Source organism: Talpa europaea, assembly GCF_964194135.1.
Source record: "Talpa europaea genome assembly, chromosome: 3".
Lineage (NCBI taxonomy): Eukaryota > Metazoa > Chordata > Mammalia > Eulipotyphla > Talpidae > Talpa > Talpa europaea.
Genome location: NC_140069.1, coordinates 28052724 through 28070420, shown reverse-complemented (window position 1 = coordinate 28070420; position 17697 = coordinate 28052724). Strand labels below are relative to the sequence as shown.

The window sequence follows — 17697 nt, the reverse complement described above, 5'->3', positions numbered from 1 at the left end:
CAATACATTCAGTTATAAAATTAACAAATTCTGGGACTCTAATGTACAGCTTGGTGATTAGAGCTAATAAAACTGTATTATCTGGGCCTCCCCGGTGGCGCAGCGGTTGAGCGCTGGGTTGCGAAACTGCGCGCGGCCTCTGCGGCGCCGGTTCGATCCCCGGCTGCTCCCCGGCCACCAGAGGAGGGTCCCACATGGCGTGCAGACCTCTCCTGCCGCCCGCTGCTCCCCTCAGCAGTGTACTTCGGTCCTTCTGCTTGCTCTGCTCCCCGCTCTGGCTCTGGTGAATTCTCTCACCCTCCCGCGCTTCTGACTGTACCCAGTGCATGTATAAACAAAACAAACAAACAAACCAGCAAACAAATAAATAAAGCATGCCTCTATTAAAAAAAAAACAAAAACTGTATTATCTACTTGAAAGTTGCTCAGAGTAGATCTTAAATGTTCTCACTCCTCTCCCACCCCACCCCCCAAAAAAGAAAAGAAACAGTAATTGTATGATGGGATGGAGGTGGTAGTTAATACTATGTGATTATTTTACAATATATAAAAATAAATATGTTGTATATCTTAAACTTACACAATGTTATCTATCAATTATTTCTCAATAAAACTGGAGGAAAATAAAATTTTCTCCTTTTAACTTCTAAGTTCTGTCTTGAGAACACATTTCCCTCATTTAAATATCATGTTGTTTATTTTCTGGCTGGTAGCTATTTGCCACTTAATCATAAAGGGATACATATTTCATCTCTAAAGGTCAAAATCTTTTGCCCTTAAATACCTAATGTGTGTAAATACATAAACATACACATTTTAATTTTTATTCATATCATTATCAAGGCACTCATCATATCATTATCATGATTCAATATCATAGCATGTGCCAATCATTAATTTAATAATTCATCATCTATCATACACAAGATACTGTGTATGACAGGAGGTAGAGAGAATTGAGCAAATTGGTTCTGGTCTTACGGAAATTGCTAATGCTGGAAGACAAATAAAGAATTTAATACAAATAAGACATGCCAGAAATACCACTAGAACAGTATAAATAAACATGATATTCAAAGATGGTAACAATTTCATCTTGTTGGAGAGGTCGGAAAGTGATTCATGGAAAGAAACTAAGGATTAGCTGGATTTGATGGGGTTTAGCATGGCAAGAGAGAAAAGTTGGAGAAAGCATAGGGGAAGTTTAGAAAACAGTTAGGTTTGCCTGTGCACAAAATGGAGTGGTGGGAAAGATTGCTAGAAAGTTAGGACCATTAGGAGATCCTAGTTCTACTACATTTTAAAGGAAATAACATAATAAGGGGCACATTTTAGTACAACTAATGGATATTAGTTGTTAATGGATATTTAGGACAGATTCAGTTGAGGGAGAAGGTATAAGAAAAAGACATGTTGGAAGTCATTTATAAAATACAGCAAAGATGTGATTAGACTAAACACCACCTAACAGCCTTTTAACAGAAATGAGAATTGGGAGAGAAATAACTGGTAGGACACTGCCACCAAACATAACCAGCACTCACCTCCATGATTTTGCTTATACTTCCACTCCTCTGACTCCACAGTTAGTGATCAGGGAGCCAGGAGGGCAAAGCCCTTGGGCAAGTAAACACAGATGGCGGAGACATAAACCCAGCTGCCAACAAGTTGTCTGTTAAACAGTACACTCTTGCAAGCCAGCTAAAATATTTTAATTACCAACTCTAATAACTATTACAAGGATTTATTCTATACACATTAAAAAATTAATTCAAGGAACATTTCCCCTATGTGGCAATGTCATAGCACATCCACATCAAACATATAAAAGCTAAATTTACTTTTTTGGAGAGGCACCAAAATCACCATAAATGAGTCTTTGGTGCCCTCTTGTGGAATATTTAGTGTATTATTTCCCTTCCACGCAGAAACAACAACTAGTTATTTCTATCATTTGAAACATCTAAAGGACTTTTCTGTATATGTTACACTATTTTTAAGAGACACAATTTAAAATAAATACATAAATAACTTATTGCAAACCAGCAATCAAATGATGAATATTTTCAGTGAATTTATGTGTCATAAATTTATGTTGATTTTGCTTTGTGTCATAAATTAAAGCAAGAGTAATGGAATAACTAAACTTACACAGTGCTAAGCACCAAACATATTTTCTCAACAGTACTTTTAAATTATTTACAAATTAACAACACCTTAAATTTTGCAAAGAAAGCCATATTATGACTTTAAGTCTTTACATAGGTGTAAGAAATTTAAACAACATATTTGTGCCAATAGAAATGCTAGTATAAAATGATAGCTCTTACAGCGTTGTTTTTCTTTAACTTATCACAACTGACTTTTTTTCCCAAAATAGGGGTTTAGAAATAGGAAATACCTGTCCTTTCTGGAAAGGAGTAGAAGTCAAATAAAATATTCTTGCCCATTAACTGGCAAGACCGGCAAGGGAGATGGAGAGATTGTTAACCTAAATCAGTAGAAGATAAAGTATTTATTGATTTCCCCAAAAAATCCATACTCAATTCATTTCCTTAAGTCCTTATTAAGAAATAACACAAAATAGAGAAATAAATGTCTATTAGAACCATCCTTTTATTTTGGAATTTACTTGGAAACACAGAGTAGGCCCATCAATAAATAACTCATTAAATATATATATTTGGTGAACTTTTTCTTCTTACTTTCTCATTCAATGATCAAAGTCTCTAAGAATGTAGTAATTACTAGAATGTGGTAAAACTTATTCTTGCTTTCATGCCTTCTGTCTTCAGATTACAAAGACCATGGGACTGGAACAGTGGGTTTTCACTTGAACTGAACTCTCAGATAATGGTATATTCATGCAATTCATTTAACTCTTCAAATTATAAAGTTGTTTAAGTAACAATGAACTAAGGAACTACTCTATTTGGGCAGAGTTGTTCTAAATTAGATTTTTTTCCTGGTACACCAATAGATTTTTTTTTTTTTAATTTTTTTTTTTTTTAATTTTCTAGAGGCATGTCTTATTTATTTATTATTTGTTTGTTTGTTTGGTTTATACATGCACTGGGTACAGTCAGAAGCGCGGAGGGTGAGAGAATTCACCAGAGCCAGAGCAGGGAGCAGAGCAGGCAGAAGGACCGAAGTACACTGCTGAGGGGAGCAGCGGGCGGCAGGAGAGGTCTGCACACCATGTGGGACCCTCCTCCGGTGGCCGGGGAGCAGCCGGGGATCGAACCGGCGCCGCAGAGGCCGCAGGTAGCTTCGCAACCCAGCGCTCAACCGCTGCGCCACCGGGGAGGCCCCACCAATAGATTTTTCTTCTTAAATATCAAAACAATCTTCCATTTAAAACATGGTAATTATTTGCATATTGAATTTATTAAGAGGTGTTCTGTAAAGAGTTTTGTCATGTACAGTGGCAGATTAGCCCTTGTAGAATCCTGGCTCCTCACACTTGCTGTATTTTGATATTAGATTATTTAATATGATTTTTGGTTTCCTGATATATCAAAGGAATAAGACAGAAACTGCTCTACAGAGTGGCTGTTAGGAATCAATGAGTTAGCACATGTAAAAGATTTAGAATAATATATGTATACAAAGTAAATAATTCATGGTTTGTTGAAGCTTTTCAATTAGAATTTTTTTTTGCAAGAAAGTTAGAGTTTTACTTTGTAGTGTCATGTGTTTCATTCCCACAAAAGCTACTTTGTTTTTTCCATTCATTTTCAGTCAAATGTGTAATACCCCAGATTAGTGTAACACTAAAGGTTTTAAGAGTAATTTTATACTACATCGTCTCAGTTTCCTTTACTCTAGATAAAGGAAATAAGCTCAGAATAAATAAGTGGTTGCATAAGGACACAGCTAGTAAGTGGTTCAGGAGCTTCTTCTATTTCACTCTACCTAGTTATAAGCTAGTTAAAAGGACGAGTACACCAAATTCACCAATTACATCTTTAAAAGCTATTTAAGAAATCTTTAGATCCCACTTTTTTTGGTATGGAATAAAGCATTAATTAATGAAATTAAACATTAAGAGATTAGCAAATTATTAAGTTAGAATTGTAATAGCTTACCTGGATAAAAATTACTAGTAGAATTGGTAGGAGTGTAGACTGGTCTAGCTTCTATGGAAAACAAAATAGGTTTCTTAAAATAGTAAAAACAGACCTACTATATAATCCAGCAACTCCACTCCTCAAAGAATGCAAAAACACGAATTCAAACAGATATGTGTTCATTGCAACACTACTTACAATAGCCAACTTATGGGAAAAAACAATTGTCCAACAACAGATAAATGGATAACGATGTGGTATATATGTACAATGGAATATTACTCAGCTATTTTTTAAAAAGATAAAAATGTGCTATTAGTGACAACATGGATAACATGAATGGAAATAGAAGGGACTGTGCTATATGCATTAAGTCAGAAGGAAGGAGACAAAGATTAGATGATTTTACATATGTGGAATATAAAGAAAGCAAAGGAACAGACTTAACTACACCAAAACAAATCCAAGAAATCTGACTGCAGAATTGAGGCCACCAGAAGGGGAGGTGAGGATAGAGAACAAAGATGGAAGAGACCCAATGGACTATGATGGAGGATCATTGGTATTGTGGTGGTTTAGGTGTAGTGTAACAGACATCTGAAGAGATGGAAATTTATATCCTTAAATCATATACAGTGTTATAAAATAATGTTTATATTAAATAATATTAAAAATAATTTAATATCTAAAAAATTACTAGTATCCCCCTCCCAAATCTATTCATTCAATACATACTTATTGAGTACCTTCTACTTACCTGCCACTAGGCTAGGTGCTAGAGATACAATTGTGTTTAAATCAAATATGATACAGTACAGGTCTTCAAAGAGCTTATGGTCTTATGGGGAAATAAAAGTAAACAAGCAATTTCAATAACATGAACTAAGTGGCCCAAACTAAGGAAGTATAGGATGCTATGAGAGCATACAACTAGGGTAGCTGTTCCAATATATTATAAGAATATATAATAATTTATAATAATTAGAATAATATTGACTATTTTCTGGATAGCTGGAGTCTTCATTTAATAAAGTTCTTCATGAATTCCATTTGATTTACTTCTAGTAAACTTACCTACTTCTTGGCCTCATTATACATATAAAACTTACCAATGAGAAACTTACTTTGTGAATTTCTACTCTGATCTTTTTTCAGAAAGCTTTATGATAAAATCACTAAAATATGTGGAATTAAGTCCTTATACTATGTCATTCATACCATTAGTTCATAATATTCAAATCCTAATTAAAACCAGAAATATAAAAAATCTGAACTTCCATTGTTAACAGTACCTGCAATAGAGAAGAACACATATATATTGTTGATTTCTAAAACTAAGCATGGTAAAATCTAGTTCTTCAACACCAGAGTGAAAGACATATACACATTTGAGTCACCTAAACATAAGCAGAGAAAATATAGAATTATCTTCAAATTTCCCCCTGGTTTTGCTAACCTGTTCAACAACAGAAATTCCACCTTTCTTGCTGCTATTTTACAAATGGAACGTGCAACGGCAAGTCATTATTTGAAAGAGAGACATTATAAACAATTTATTTTTCTTATTACAAAAACACATCTTTCCAACCATCCCAAATTTGTCACAGTGTTGGTGCCCAGGAAATATTAAACAAATGAAACCAGCAATTGTAGCCCTGGAAATTTAAAAGTACTTATATGAAATGTGTAATTTAAAAGGGGGGTTTATTAACTGACTTAGACTTCCATTGTGAATAACCACAGACATTTAATAACTTACTTTTATGTCTTCTTAATTATCAAAATTAGGTAAGTTCTATTTAACCATAAGTCTGTCCAAATATTACACTTATAAATTAAGAGAAAGTGTTAAATAGGAGAGTAAATTTTGAAAGAATTTTATTTATATTTCATTTCAGTCAAATGTTCTTTTCCAAATCTATAAGACCATCTGTCTCAGTTTCAAAGTTTTAAATATTATTTGGAAAACTGTTATTAAAAAGAGACTGAAAAACATTTCAACATAGTGATAAAGTGGACAATTTTAAAATGTTACATAAAACAGTTAAATACATATATATAACAACAAAAATTCTTTATTTAAAAATACAAGGTTATTAAAAAGGGTAAAAATGACAGTAAAATCTTTTCAAAACTCACTTTAAAGAAAACATACAATGACATGAATTATCATATGCACAAAGTAGGAAATAATCATCATCTGTCATTAATGGGAATATTTGCATGCTCTCACAATATTCATAATTTTAAGTTAGACAAAGTAAATATTGGAGGGGAATGCTTCTTTTATATTTAAAGTCTCTTTAGAGGCGTTTTAAATTCTGCTTACTCTGGGCACTTCCTGGAAGAGCATCTTTTCTATTTCTTGGCTTTGCTGCTCCTCTACTACATTCTTCAGACCCATGGTAAGCACACAAACATAACACACAAAAGTCAAAACCACAGGCTGTCCGGCTACACAGTCCCCTTTTCTTATATGGCTGGTATTTAGCAGGGGATTGGCACCGTGGGCAAGGTTTTAATGCTTCATCAATAAAAAGTGTTTTGGCAACCTGCAGTGAAAGCATACACATATCTTGCAGTTTCATATAGAGAATCACTTTATTTCAAACTCTGCAAATATTTACTTCTAATAACTTATGATAAATACTCACCTTAACATATTCTTCCTGTTTACTATTTAAGTGGGTCACAGAAGAGCTTGCTATAGGTGTCAAGACTTCCCCCCAAGGAGAAAATGTTGAAACTTGTTCTTTCTGAGAACCCGGAGTCCTAGCCTGAGCTTGCACAGATCTTAAAGCTGATCGATTTAAAAGATGGAGCCGAGTAGCAGCATCCGCAACATTTAATATAGTTCCCTGTGATGAAAGATAAGAAGGTCACCAGTACATATCGTTCTAGGACAGTTTTCTGATGCTCAGGTATTTAAATGTGTGGAAATGTGTGTACACTCCTAGAATTTTTTTCCTAAAACATTCTGCGTTAGAAATGTTTTCCTCATCTCACATTTAAAAATCAAATATAAAAAAAATTAAAAAAACACATGCCAGCTTTTAAAAAAAAGTTTGTATGATTAGTTATTTTTCCTTATATAGGATGGGTCAGTAAACAGTTCCTGAAAAGAGTCAAACAATAACTATTTTATACTTTGTGGGCCAGATAGTTAGAGCTATTCAAATGCCATTTTAGCAAAAGCAGCTGTAGAGAACATGTGAATGAAAAAGCAGGTCTATGTTCCACTAAAACCTATTTTAAAAGCATAGGTAACAGACTGGGATTGGAATAGCCTGGAGCAGCCAACACATTTTAATTGAAGGTCTATGAAGAGGTGTATTTTTTTTTTAAGTGTTATACGATACCATAGAATTCTCTGAAGGTTTCTACCTTAGCCACATGTCAGAAGAAGAATAGGCCTGAGCAGGCCATAAAACACAATTAATTTGGCTGGTTTTTGCAAACAACAAATACATGCCATATTTGGAAATACTTGGATTATTTTGACACCTAAGCTTTAAACAACTTGACATTTTAAAAGGAGGAAAAAAAATCTCTCATCTGAACTGGATTTCTACACTATTTAAATATCTAGCCAAGAAGTATGAATAATCCATATAGTCCTCTATTTTGTTCAGTTTAGTAGTAGGGAAAAACAGTAAGTTGTCTGTTTTTGTTTTTTTTTTTACAAATTGGTATTCTTATCACTCATCAAAATGAAATATACTGTGGGTGAATTTCCTTATGTGTACAACTGTAATTATGTTTCCTCTCCCTAGGTAGTCCCCCTTTGCCACAACTGGCCCCTAATAATGGGGAGAATTAAAACATGAGAAATTATAATAGGGCAAGTATAGGAAATGAAATAGGCAAATTGGTCATGAAAAATTATGTCATTAACATTTTAAGAACATGCAAAAGTGTAATGGATGAATACTGATTTTCAGAAATAGAATGAATAAAGTTGAAATTACTCAAGGACTCTTTTTATATTACATTTCTATAAATGATTTGCATCCTAGACCATAAGCTCATGACTCAAAAGCACAATGAGAGAAAATACCCACTGGATTTGGATGCAGTTGGTAAACACAATGATTGTTCATGCACCAAAAAAAGATTTTGTTGAAGCAAATTCCAGCGACAGAAGAAACATTCATCATTTAACAGATACTAATAGAATACCTGAAAGTGCCAAGTGAATAAAGCAGTCTAATTTCTGTATTCCTAAAGCTACTCTCTCTGAATAATACAAGGCAAAGATTCAACAAAGGTACATGTCCACAAGTGTGAATATCTTTCACAACACAGTCATCATCACTAGAAAATATTTCAAGGTGAGATTGGGGTCATTTCATGGTTGTTCATTTCTATGGTGAACAGTGAAGAATACAGTATATTAAGAAATTCAATGTAAAGGTTGTGGTATTGCAGTTAAATGTTCATCTCACTGCTGCAAAGAAAAACAGAAAAAATTGAAATCCTACTATACATAGTTGGTCTGTCCCATCTAAGTTTTACACACATAGAGCTTTCATTGTAAGCCTATACACGTGTGAAGAAACTATCAAACAAGTTTGTTTTATAATTTTTCTGTTTGCTTGATGATACATTAGAATAGTTTGGGTAGAGATCAATTCACATTGGAATAGGAGGGCAAAGGGTACCAGGAAGGATGTCTCTGAGGGAAAAAAAGGAGCAGATAGAATACCTGATTTGTTTGGACTTACACGGGGGAGGTTTTCAATTCTGGTGGACAATAGGAGATGAATCAGGGATCTATATAGAGGAACACTAAGCCAAAAATAAATAAATAAATACATAAATAATAAACAAACAAATAAAAGAAAAAAGCTGGGCAATTATTACCTATGAGGGGTGGGGAGGGGATTATACCTTATATTAAACAAGGTATAATCATAGTGTACTGCAATACAGCTATCAAAAAGTCAAAATAATAAAGTTATCAAACTAATAATATCAATACACTCTGAATATGTCAGCACCTATTTCTTCTGATTCACTCCCATATGATGATATATAGTTTAAAGGCATTCAGAGGGAAATGGGTAGATTGGTAGTGGTCGCAGTGGTAAGAGGTTAGAGAACTAACCTAGCCGTTCTGTAGAAAAACACGAAATAATAAATTCATGGTATTTAGAAATATGGAGTAAAGACTAGAAGAGACCACGGCAGAGCTGAAAGTGATAGTCTGATGGCAAGAATCAAGAGTAGGAAGAGGTAGAGCAGGAGAATGTTTATTTTATTATAATCCTCATAGTCCAATTAAATTTTTTAAATCATATACTTTCGTTGCTTTGAAAAAACTTTAAAAGCATGTCAAAATAAGAAAAAAGTTAAAGTACGTTCCTTAAGAAACAAGGTTTTTGGAAAGCGGTGCTTAGGAAATGGGCACAGATTATTTTATCTGGAATTACCTGAAAGATTGCTAGCACAGCCATATTTCTGCCTTACAGGATATATGTAGTAAAGTACATAAAGCTAGAAAGTTTAATTAATTGGTGCTTGCTAAGAACAATTGTTTTTAAGTTTGTCTTTTGTATGTAGGGTAACATTCTTAAAAGATAAGAAGGCAATTGAATCTTTGCTATTATAAGCTCCCAGAATCAGCAGCTGCAGCATTAAGTAGTGACTGGGAACTGTGAAGTTTTGTAAAAAAGTAAAACTTTTTTTCTAAGTAAACTAGAAAGTCAACATTTCATTGACAGCAGTCCTTAATATTTAATTTTAATGAGAAACCCATCAATCTTTTCATCTGGGTACTCATATTTGTTTATGCCAGGCTTCATCTCAATTACTACATTTAGTCAAGTGAGCAATTTACTTATAATGTTATAAAATAATTTCTACTAGACAAGAATAAGGGAAGAATCAGGGTTGGTAATGGCAACTAAGGAAGGTCTAAAAGTTGAATATACAATCAAATACGGGTGCCAGTGTCATCAGATGTTAAAGCAGTGTCGCTGGGAAGAATAATCAGCTTCTGTAGGACTTTTCTTGTAATTTCAAAGCTAGATCTCAAATATTCAAGAAAGTACAAGTTTAAAAAGTTTTACCAGTGTTAACCTGAGATATTCTCTCACCTCTAGACCTTCACATATACTGTGGCCTCTGCTGAAACACTTCCCTGGCTAACTACTAATTCCATGCAGGTCTCAAGTTGAGAAGCTTTTTTCTGAGAAGCCTCCTATTGATTCTCACGTATCACACATTCCTTTAAATGTTCCAAGGGAACTTACTCTGGGTTTCACCTAACATACCTGTATTGCAATTAATTGATTGTCTGTTATTACCCACAAAGTATGAGCTCCAAGAGAGCAGGGACCAATTTTAACATGTTCACCATTGTAATGAGTTGCATGCAATATCCACTCAAAAGACTGGCTAGAAAATGCTATAAGAATATCTTGTTATGAATAAGATCCAGCATATCATTGGTATTCAAATGCTTCTAACATAACAAAATACTTAAAAACAACAAGATCCAACAAGATGTTCTTGATGTTAGTTTATTCTATTTATGGACTAGGTAGAAAAGGAGTTTGGGAAAAATGAAGAATGAATATTATTAAATGGAAATAGTTAAAATTAGCAGGAAAACCAAATTAGCTTGGCCAGAAATACGAAATTGTTTGGTATTTATGCAAGTCCATCTTAGAAAAGTATTGTATACATTACCTCAGAATCTGTTTTCAGCTGTGTCATATATAATTTCCTCTTCTTATTTGCTTTTTTATCTTGAACAATAATTTCACGCCAATTTCTACTCACTTTCCAAACACTACAACAAAAAGATCAGTTCTTGTGTTGTACATATTCCACAAGATTAATATTTTTGCATATGGTAATTAATAAGAAAAACTTGTTTTGAAAGATCTTGGACAATAAAGTTAATCTAAAAGTTTACATTAAAATATGACTTGATCTATCCATTTCATGTTGTTTTACTATATGAAAGAATTCCTATTAAAATAGTAAATATATGCCAGTATTTAATGATTGACTAATACCTTATAAATGGTTAAGGAAAACAATTTCATGTAAAGAAAATGAATCCACTAGGAAATTAAGAGAATTTATCTTCAATTGTGACACTAAGATAAAAATTTGGAACACTATATTCATTCAGTAAATGATTATCAGCTATAGTGCAAGAGATTTTTTTTATTAATTTCTCCTATTTCTGTATTTAACAAATCTCAGTCATTTCAATTAGATAAACATAAGAACAGTCAATCCTTCATTGGAACTACTAAGTGATAAATAATAAACATAATTGGGTAGCAACAAAGCTCCTATTTTACACACCAAAGTTAATGAGAATGCAGCGGCTAAAGAAAAAGCACAATTTGTTTTCAGGGATTACTTATCAGTAAATTTTGACTACATTAGTTATTAAAGAAAAGGTAGTTGTTTGTTAATCTAGCTATTTTTAATTACTCTAAGTTTAACAAATCATACATGGGGAAAAAAGTCAAAGGTTGAAAACAAAAAGTTATTTGTTATGAGGGCCCCAGGTAATAATTGACTTGTCAACACTACCATTCTTACAGCTTCCATGGCCACTTCACTTGCCACTGCCTATGCAAAAACTGATATATTCCTTATATCAGGAAGATGGAGAGTAATAAAGTCACCCAGTAAAGGGGATGAATAATATAATGTAGTACTTGTCACAGCTATTGCAACTGACCATAATCTCTCACATTATCAGGAATAAGCACTACTGACATTATACATAGATTCTGCAACACAAATACCATAAATCTTTAGGGGTAGGTAGGAAAGGTAATTACTGAAATATAATTGAATATCAACTGTGCCACTAATGAGCACCCAAAAGTATCATCGAAGTTTTAACTGATCCATATCCAAATGCTCCAGCATATAAAAATAAAGTTCCTATATCTGTTAGGTCCTTAATTTTTTATACAAATATTTTATCTTATGTAAACATTTTTTTAAAGGCAAATACAGGTAGCTGTACTAATATTTTATTATCATACTTGGATTACCCTAAATATAGTCCCAATTAAGTCTATTCTGAAAGACTTAAAACTTAATAAAAGTCTGTGGGGAGACATTGGATAGTCAGAGATCTGAACTGCAGACCTGTCCCTAGAATGTCTTCCTATTTCCTAGAGCAACTTTTGGCAGGTCATTTACTAACTCTGTAGCTCAGTTTCCTCATCTGCAAAATACATGAAGGGATTAGATATCTCAGAAAGCTTTCAGTTATGAAATTCTAGAATTCTGTGCAATTAATTTGTGGGGGAGAGGTGAAAAAAGACTTTAGCTGAAGTAGTGGCCATACAAACAGCAAGGACTTTTGAGTCAAACTCTTGACACATATTTATCAAAAACAACAACAAAGAAGAAGTTCTCTAACTCTCTGGCAAGTCCTCTCCTAATATCCCCTTGCAAAAATCCTGTTCCATGTGGTTTCCCTCCATCCTGCTCATGGCATCCCCAGGAGTCTTATCTTCTGATAGTTCTGAAACTACCCCAAATTGCCAAAATGAACAGTTTCAATTTAGTCTTTGTAACCCCTGTTCCCACCTCAATCTCAATGTCTTAACTTCTCTTTAATTATGTAGCAATTCTCAATATTCTGAAATTTCTATGACCATAAATTCTTCAGTTTTTAATTCCTTGAAATATCCCAAAGTAATTAATTCCACTGTTGTGTTATCAATGAAAATAAAACAAGCTACAGCCTTTTGATCTCTGGAAGGACAAACTATAAAATTAAAGCTAACAATTGTTCTTGGATTCTAGAATTTAAATAACGAAATGGTATCCTTTGTATTGTCATTTCTTAGCACCGTAATGATTTACATTATTTCTGGCCAGGTAGTAAATTAATAAAATTTGAAGTCTGACAGCACGATATAAACTATTTATTACATCATTAAATCATAAAAAAAAATTTCCATGGAACATGAACTTCAGTCTTGAAAATTTTTTAAGTTCAACTTTTAGAAACTCTCTTCCCAAATGATGGTGACATGAACTTTATCTAAAAGATGACTATATTGTTGCTTCTACAACAGGTTTTTAAGTAGAAGGTACTATACTAGTAGTCCCTATTTGGAAGCTCACAAAGCCACTTTTGATAAAGTCTAAGATAATCAAAGATATAGGTAATATAACAAAAAAGGATGACTATTCAACTCATAGAAAAGCTTTACAACTTAAAAAAAAGTGACAAAAGGTGCTTTTATTTCAGTTAAAAAATTATTTCTTACCTGCATAAGCTTTCTGCAGTCAAGGAATCTAAAACCATAGCAAGAACATGCTTTAAGTTTCTATATTTTAATTCTGTTAAGATGTCCAGTTTTTCTATACCCATTTTCTTGCCAATCAGTCCTGCAAGTACACACTGCAATATGGCTATTTCCCCCCCATCCCTTTCTTCTAGGAATTCATGTGCACCATTTTGCTGTAATCTTTTCCTTTTGCTTTTCATAAAGAGCTCATGCACTAATTGCAAGGCTGGAGTTTTTGATAAATTCTTAAAGCTTAAAATCAAATCCCCACTCTTATCACTGCTCAGTTGACTCTCTGAGATGTCTGAAGAAGCTGCTGGTGTTGCTTCAAGGTCAGAGTGGATGGCCTGCTTTTCCTCCTCTGTCTCGGATTGTGAGCCTTGCTCCCGAAGAGTGGACAGTCTTCTCCACCTTCCAAGACGCCTTGACTTTTTTATGGTGTTCCCCACTTTGAGAGTGCCCTTCTGTTTCTGAAATAGTTCTTGAAAAGAACCCTCATGGTCAGAGAGGAAATCTGATTTATCCAAGAAAAGTGAGTTAAAACCACTGTCTTCAGGTGTTGAAATACCAGTTCTCACTTCACTTGAAGAAGACAAACCTTCACTAGCATTAAATTTAATGTTTGCTACAAGATTATTTATTGGAGTCACAAATATGTCCTCATCTGTTCCACAAGTAGTTTCACTAACAGAGGAGTCCAGGAGTTCAGGATATGTATTCTCATTGTTAACACACAGACTGCTATCACTAAATTCATGTGTGATAGAGTCTTTAAAACTATTGCCCTGAATAGGAGAAATACATTCAACTTCAAAAAGGCTACAGTCATCTTTGGGATCATCAACTGTGGAAGTCTTCTGCTGAGAAAAATTAAGTCTCAATTTTCGACTGCTGGAAGTTGCTGCTTCTGTTTTCAAAGTGCCAGTAACTAAAGGACTAAAATTACTTTGCCTTGGAGAACCTGAAGTATGGCTTGGAGTAATTTTTTCTAAGTGGAGTACATGACTCACACTACTTGCTGGAGAACTATTTCGTGATTCAAAGTCCCCAGTTAGAAGAGGGAAAGATATGTCCAATCTTCTGCGCAATAAACATTTTTTCCTACTGACTTTAGGAGTTTCACAAAGTTCTGGGGATTTGCCTCTTTCCTTCCTCAGGAAGACAAATCTGTTTTTTTGAGTGGATAACTCTAAAGGATGTGTTAAGTCCAGACTGGAAGTTTCAGAATGTTCATAAATTAATGTTGGGTCTCTTTCCTTCTTTCCCAAAATTTCTGTATTTGTATTATCAAAACTGTAAGATTTCAACAACTCACTGTAGTCATTCTCTTGAAATGAAGATGTGGAACAAAAATCTCTGGAGTACTTGAAATTGACAGCAGAAAAGTCCAAGTCATTTCCTTCTCCAGTGCAAGCTTGACCTGAACACCTTTCTGACATCTTCAAAAGCTGTTTTTACAAAGCAAAAACAAACTTTATTCTTTCTTTGAAATGAGTAGCCTGGAAACTTAACAAAATACATCATCTTCTATGAGTATAGATAATAATGGAAAATTTTATGGCAATAAAAAAGTTACTTAAAACAAATCTCTACAATATATTCAATGGGTACCTTGCTTCAAACAACTTTGACATCATAAAAATAAATTTCAGATTATAAAAATTCACAGATAACTAGGCATAGTTCTAAGCAGCATACACAAACATTTTCTTAAACTAGATTGAGGAAAAAATCTGGCAGCATTATTTTTAGATGATTTTATTACCTTTTGATTTTAACAGCATAAGGTACAAAATTGCAGTTTTAACATTCAAGCTTATTTGTACTGGCCTATATCTAGTCAAATGGGTGCTTCCTTTCAAAGTTCTGGGATGTAAATAAAGTTGCTTACAAAAAAATCCTATATGCTTATTTTTGAACAGGCTTTTAGGAAATGTGCCAAATGAATGCTGTCACTTACTTTAAACAAAATTTGACTAAGCAACTCCAAGATAATGTTATTTATATTTATAACACAGGCCTGTCTCAGAAATTAAGTTCCCAAGACTACTCACAAGATTTAAAGTCCTGGGCTTATACCCTTGCAAAGACTCTTTAGCTTATTGATAAATTACTAATACATTCTTCTTGAGCTATCCAAAATGAACACTATTCAGTAAATACAGGGCTATTTCAAACCTAGTAAATTATACTCATCCATGCCTCATTTTGTAAATATTTTGAGACAAAAGGTCCAGTTGGAGGATTGAACTGACAAATAACAGGCAATTATTTGTAGGATACCCACATTTTGTAATAGTCTTACAACTGCAAATTCATATCAGTTACTTAAACATGTTACTCAATAATTACATTTGCCAGGAATGACACCAGGAAAGTAGTTTACTTCTTAACTTTTCAACAGTATCATCATATTACTTCTATTTAGAAACTTGAATTAAACACGAACACAAAGGAAACTAAAGTTATAGTTTCTGATTTTTCTTCAAAAGCCACAATTATTCAAAAGCCACTAAGAAAACTGCCCTTCTTTCAAACTTACTAAATATGTGATTTTTACTCTAGTTATAAAGATCTGGGGAAGACAAATTTTTGTGGCTATAAAGGGAAAGTAATTTAGTTATGCTTGATTACATCAGTTAAATATATGAGTGAATGACCTTTTTTAAAATAACAAACAGCTGCTACTCCAACCACAAAACAATATAAATTCTTTCTGGTATAATAAATGGTCATTAGAAAATTATTACTCCTGGACGAAGTAAGAGCTTTTCAACTCTTTAAATCTATATACATTTTTGGTGAATTTCACAGTTCCGTTCAGATGTGGAGCCTATCAAATGTGGGAATTATTGCTCTATTCTGTACGTGCTCACCAAAATAATCAAAATCAAAGTTTGGTAATTTGTATATTTTAAAACAATTTTAATTTCAAAATATTAGGTTATTTAGAATGCATTTTCAAATTATACTGTCACTCAGGAATGTCATCGTCCCCTTCTCCCTCCACATTTGTATTAAGTAACAATTTTCACTCGTCATTTGGTAAAAATTTGTCAAGGGAGTCCTTTAAAAAGTTTAAAAAAATAAAACTATTCTGCTACTTCGCCATTAGGTGTCCCACTCTCCTAGAACACGGGAAACTGAGAGGCAAAATATTGGAAACAAAACGAGGAATGCATTCATTCTCTCCCCCTAAAAACTATAGACCACTTGTTATTAACAGAAATACCCCCCAAAAAAAAACAAACAAAAAACCTTTCTAATTCCTTTTGGTAAATGTACACATTTGAAACCGCCTCCAACATGCCTTCTCGGCTGTCATCACTTTCATCTTTCTACTATCCCAAGATGTTGGTCTCGAATAACATTTGTTACTTCAAAACTTAATTTTAAAATGATTTCTGCAAAACATGAAATGCTTACTGAATTATTAATTTAGTGACTCTACAGCTTACTGATGACTCAAACAAAAGCCTCCATATTCACTTTTGAAAACCAGTCGCCTAACAAAGGCATGCAAACACTTATCTCTACAGTGCTCTTAAAAAAGAACACGCACACGTCTCAAGTCAGAGAATGAAATACTAACTACATTAAAGTCAAATTCCCATCACTGGTTAAAGAGGGAAATCTTAGCATCAGTAAATCTTGAGCTTTTAGATGTCAAAGTTGCCTAAGCTTCTAACCGAGAATCTCACGCTGTGTTTCAAATTCATGCCAAAGGAATACCACTTACAGAGAAAACTTGAGTTGGAACAGTTAGCTGCAACGTGCAGTAGCAAGATGACTGCTAACATTTGAAGGGGACCAAAGTACAAGTGTCAGGGCTTTTAACACGTGAAAGCTTCAGACCTAAAACATTTTGGAGTTCCCTCAGCTTTCAAGACAACAGTAATTTTAATGTCTTTTTTTTTTTTTTTGCCCCCAGCTACTCTTGGGCTTGAGAAAACTTGCCAAATTTGGATTTTTGAAAATGCAGCGTAAACTGCAGCGCTGTCATTGACGCCCGCGAGGCTTTCCCAGCCGAAGGGGGTTTAACGGTCCCACCTGGGCGTCCACAGCCCGCCCGCCCCAGCCCCGACGGCCCCAAGGCCAGGCCGGGGGTGGGGGGGTCGGGGGGGTGGGGAGGCTCGACTGGGCCTCCAGGACCCAGAGCCACGACCCAGGTGGGTGAGTGTCACCTGGAGCGGAGCGAGAGAAGTGAATGGCTTCGGGGTACCTCTCCAGGCCCAGCACCTGAAAAAAAAAAAAAGTGGGACGCCGGCTGGGGGATGCCCGGAGGCCCGCTATCGCGCACACACTTGGGGGGCCCGCTCCCGCCCACCTGGAGACCCAGGCGA

General features: G+C 34.3%; 1 protein-coding gene across 1 annotated transcript; it reads right to left on the bottom strand.

The window, feature by feature from the left end:
* Nucleotides 1-6373: 6373 nt before the first annotated feature.
* Nucleotides 6374-17073, bottom strand: FBXO43 (F-box protein 43; the record flags this gene model as incomplete). Its single annotated transcript, XM_084230529.1, has 5 exons — nt 6374-6622; nt 6725-6928; nt 10764-10866; nt 13334-14802; nt 17044-17073. 5 exons carry the CDS (start codon nt 17071-17073, stop codon nt 6374-6376), a joined length of 2055 nt encoding a protein of 684 aa, XP_084086655.1.
* Nucleotides 17074-17697: the final 624 nt, after the last annotated feature.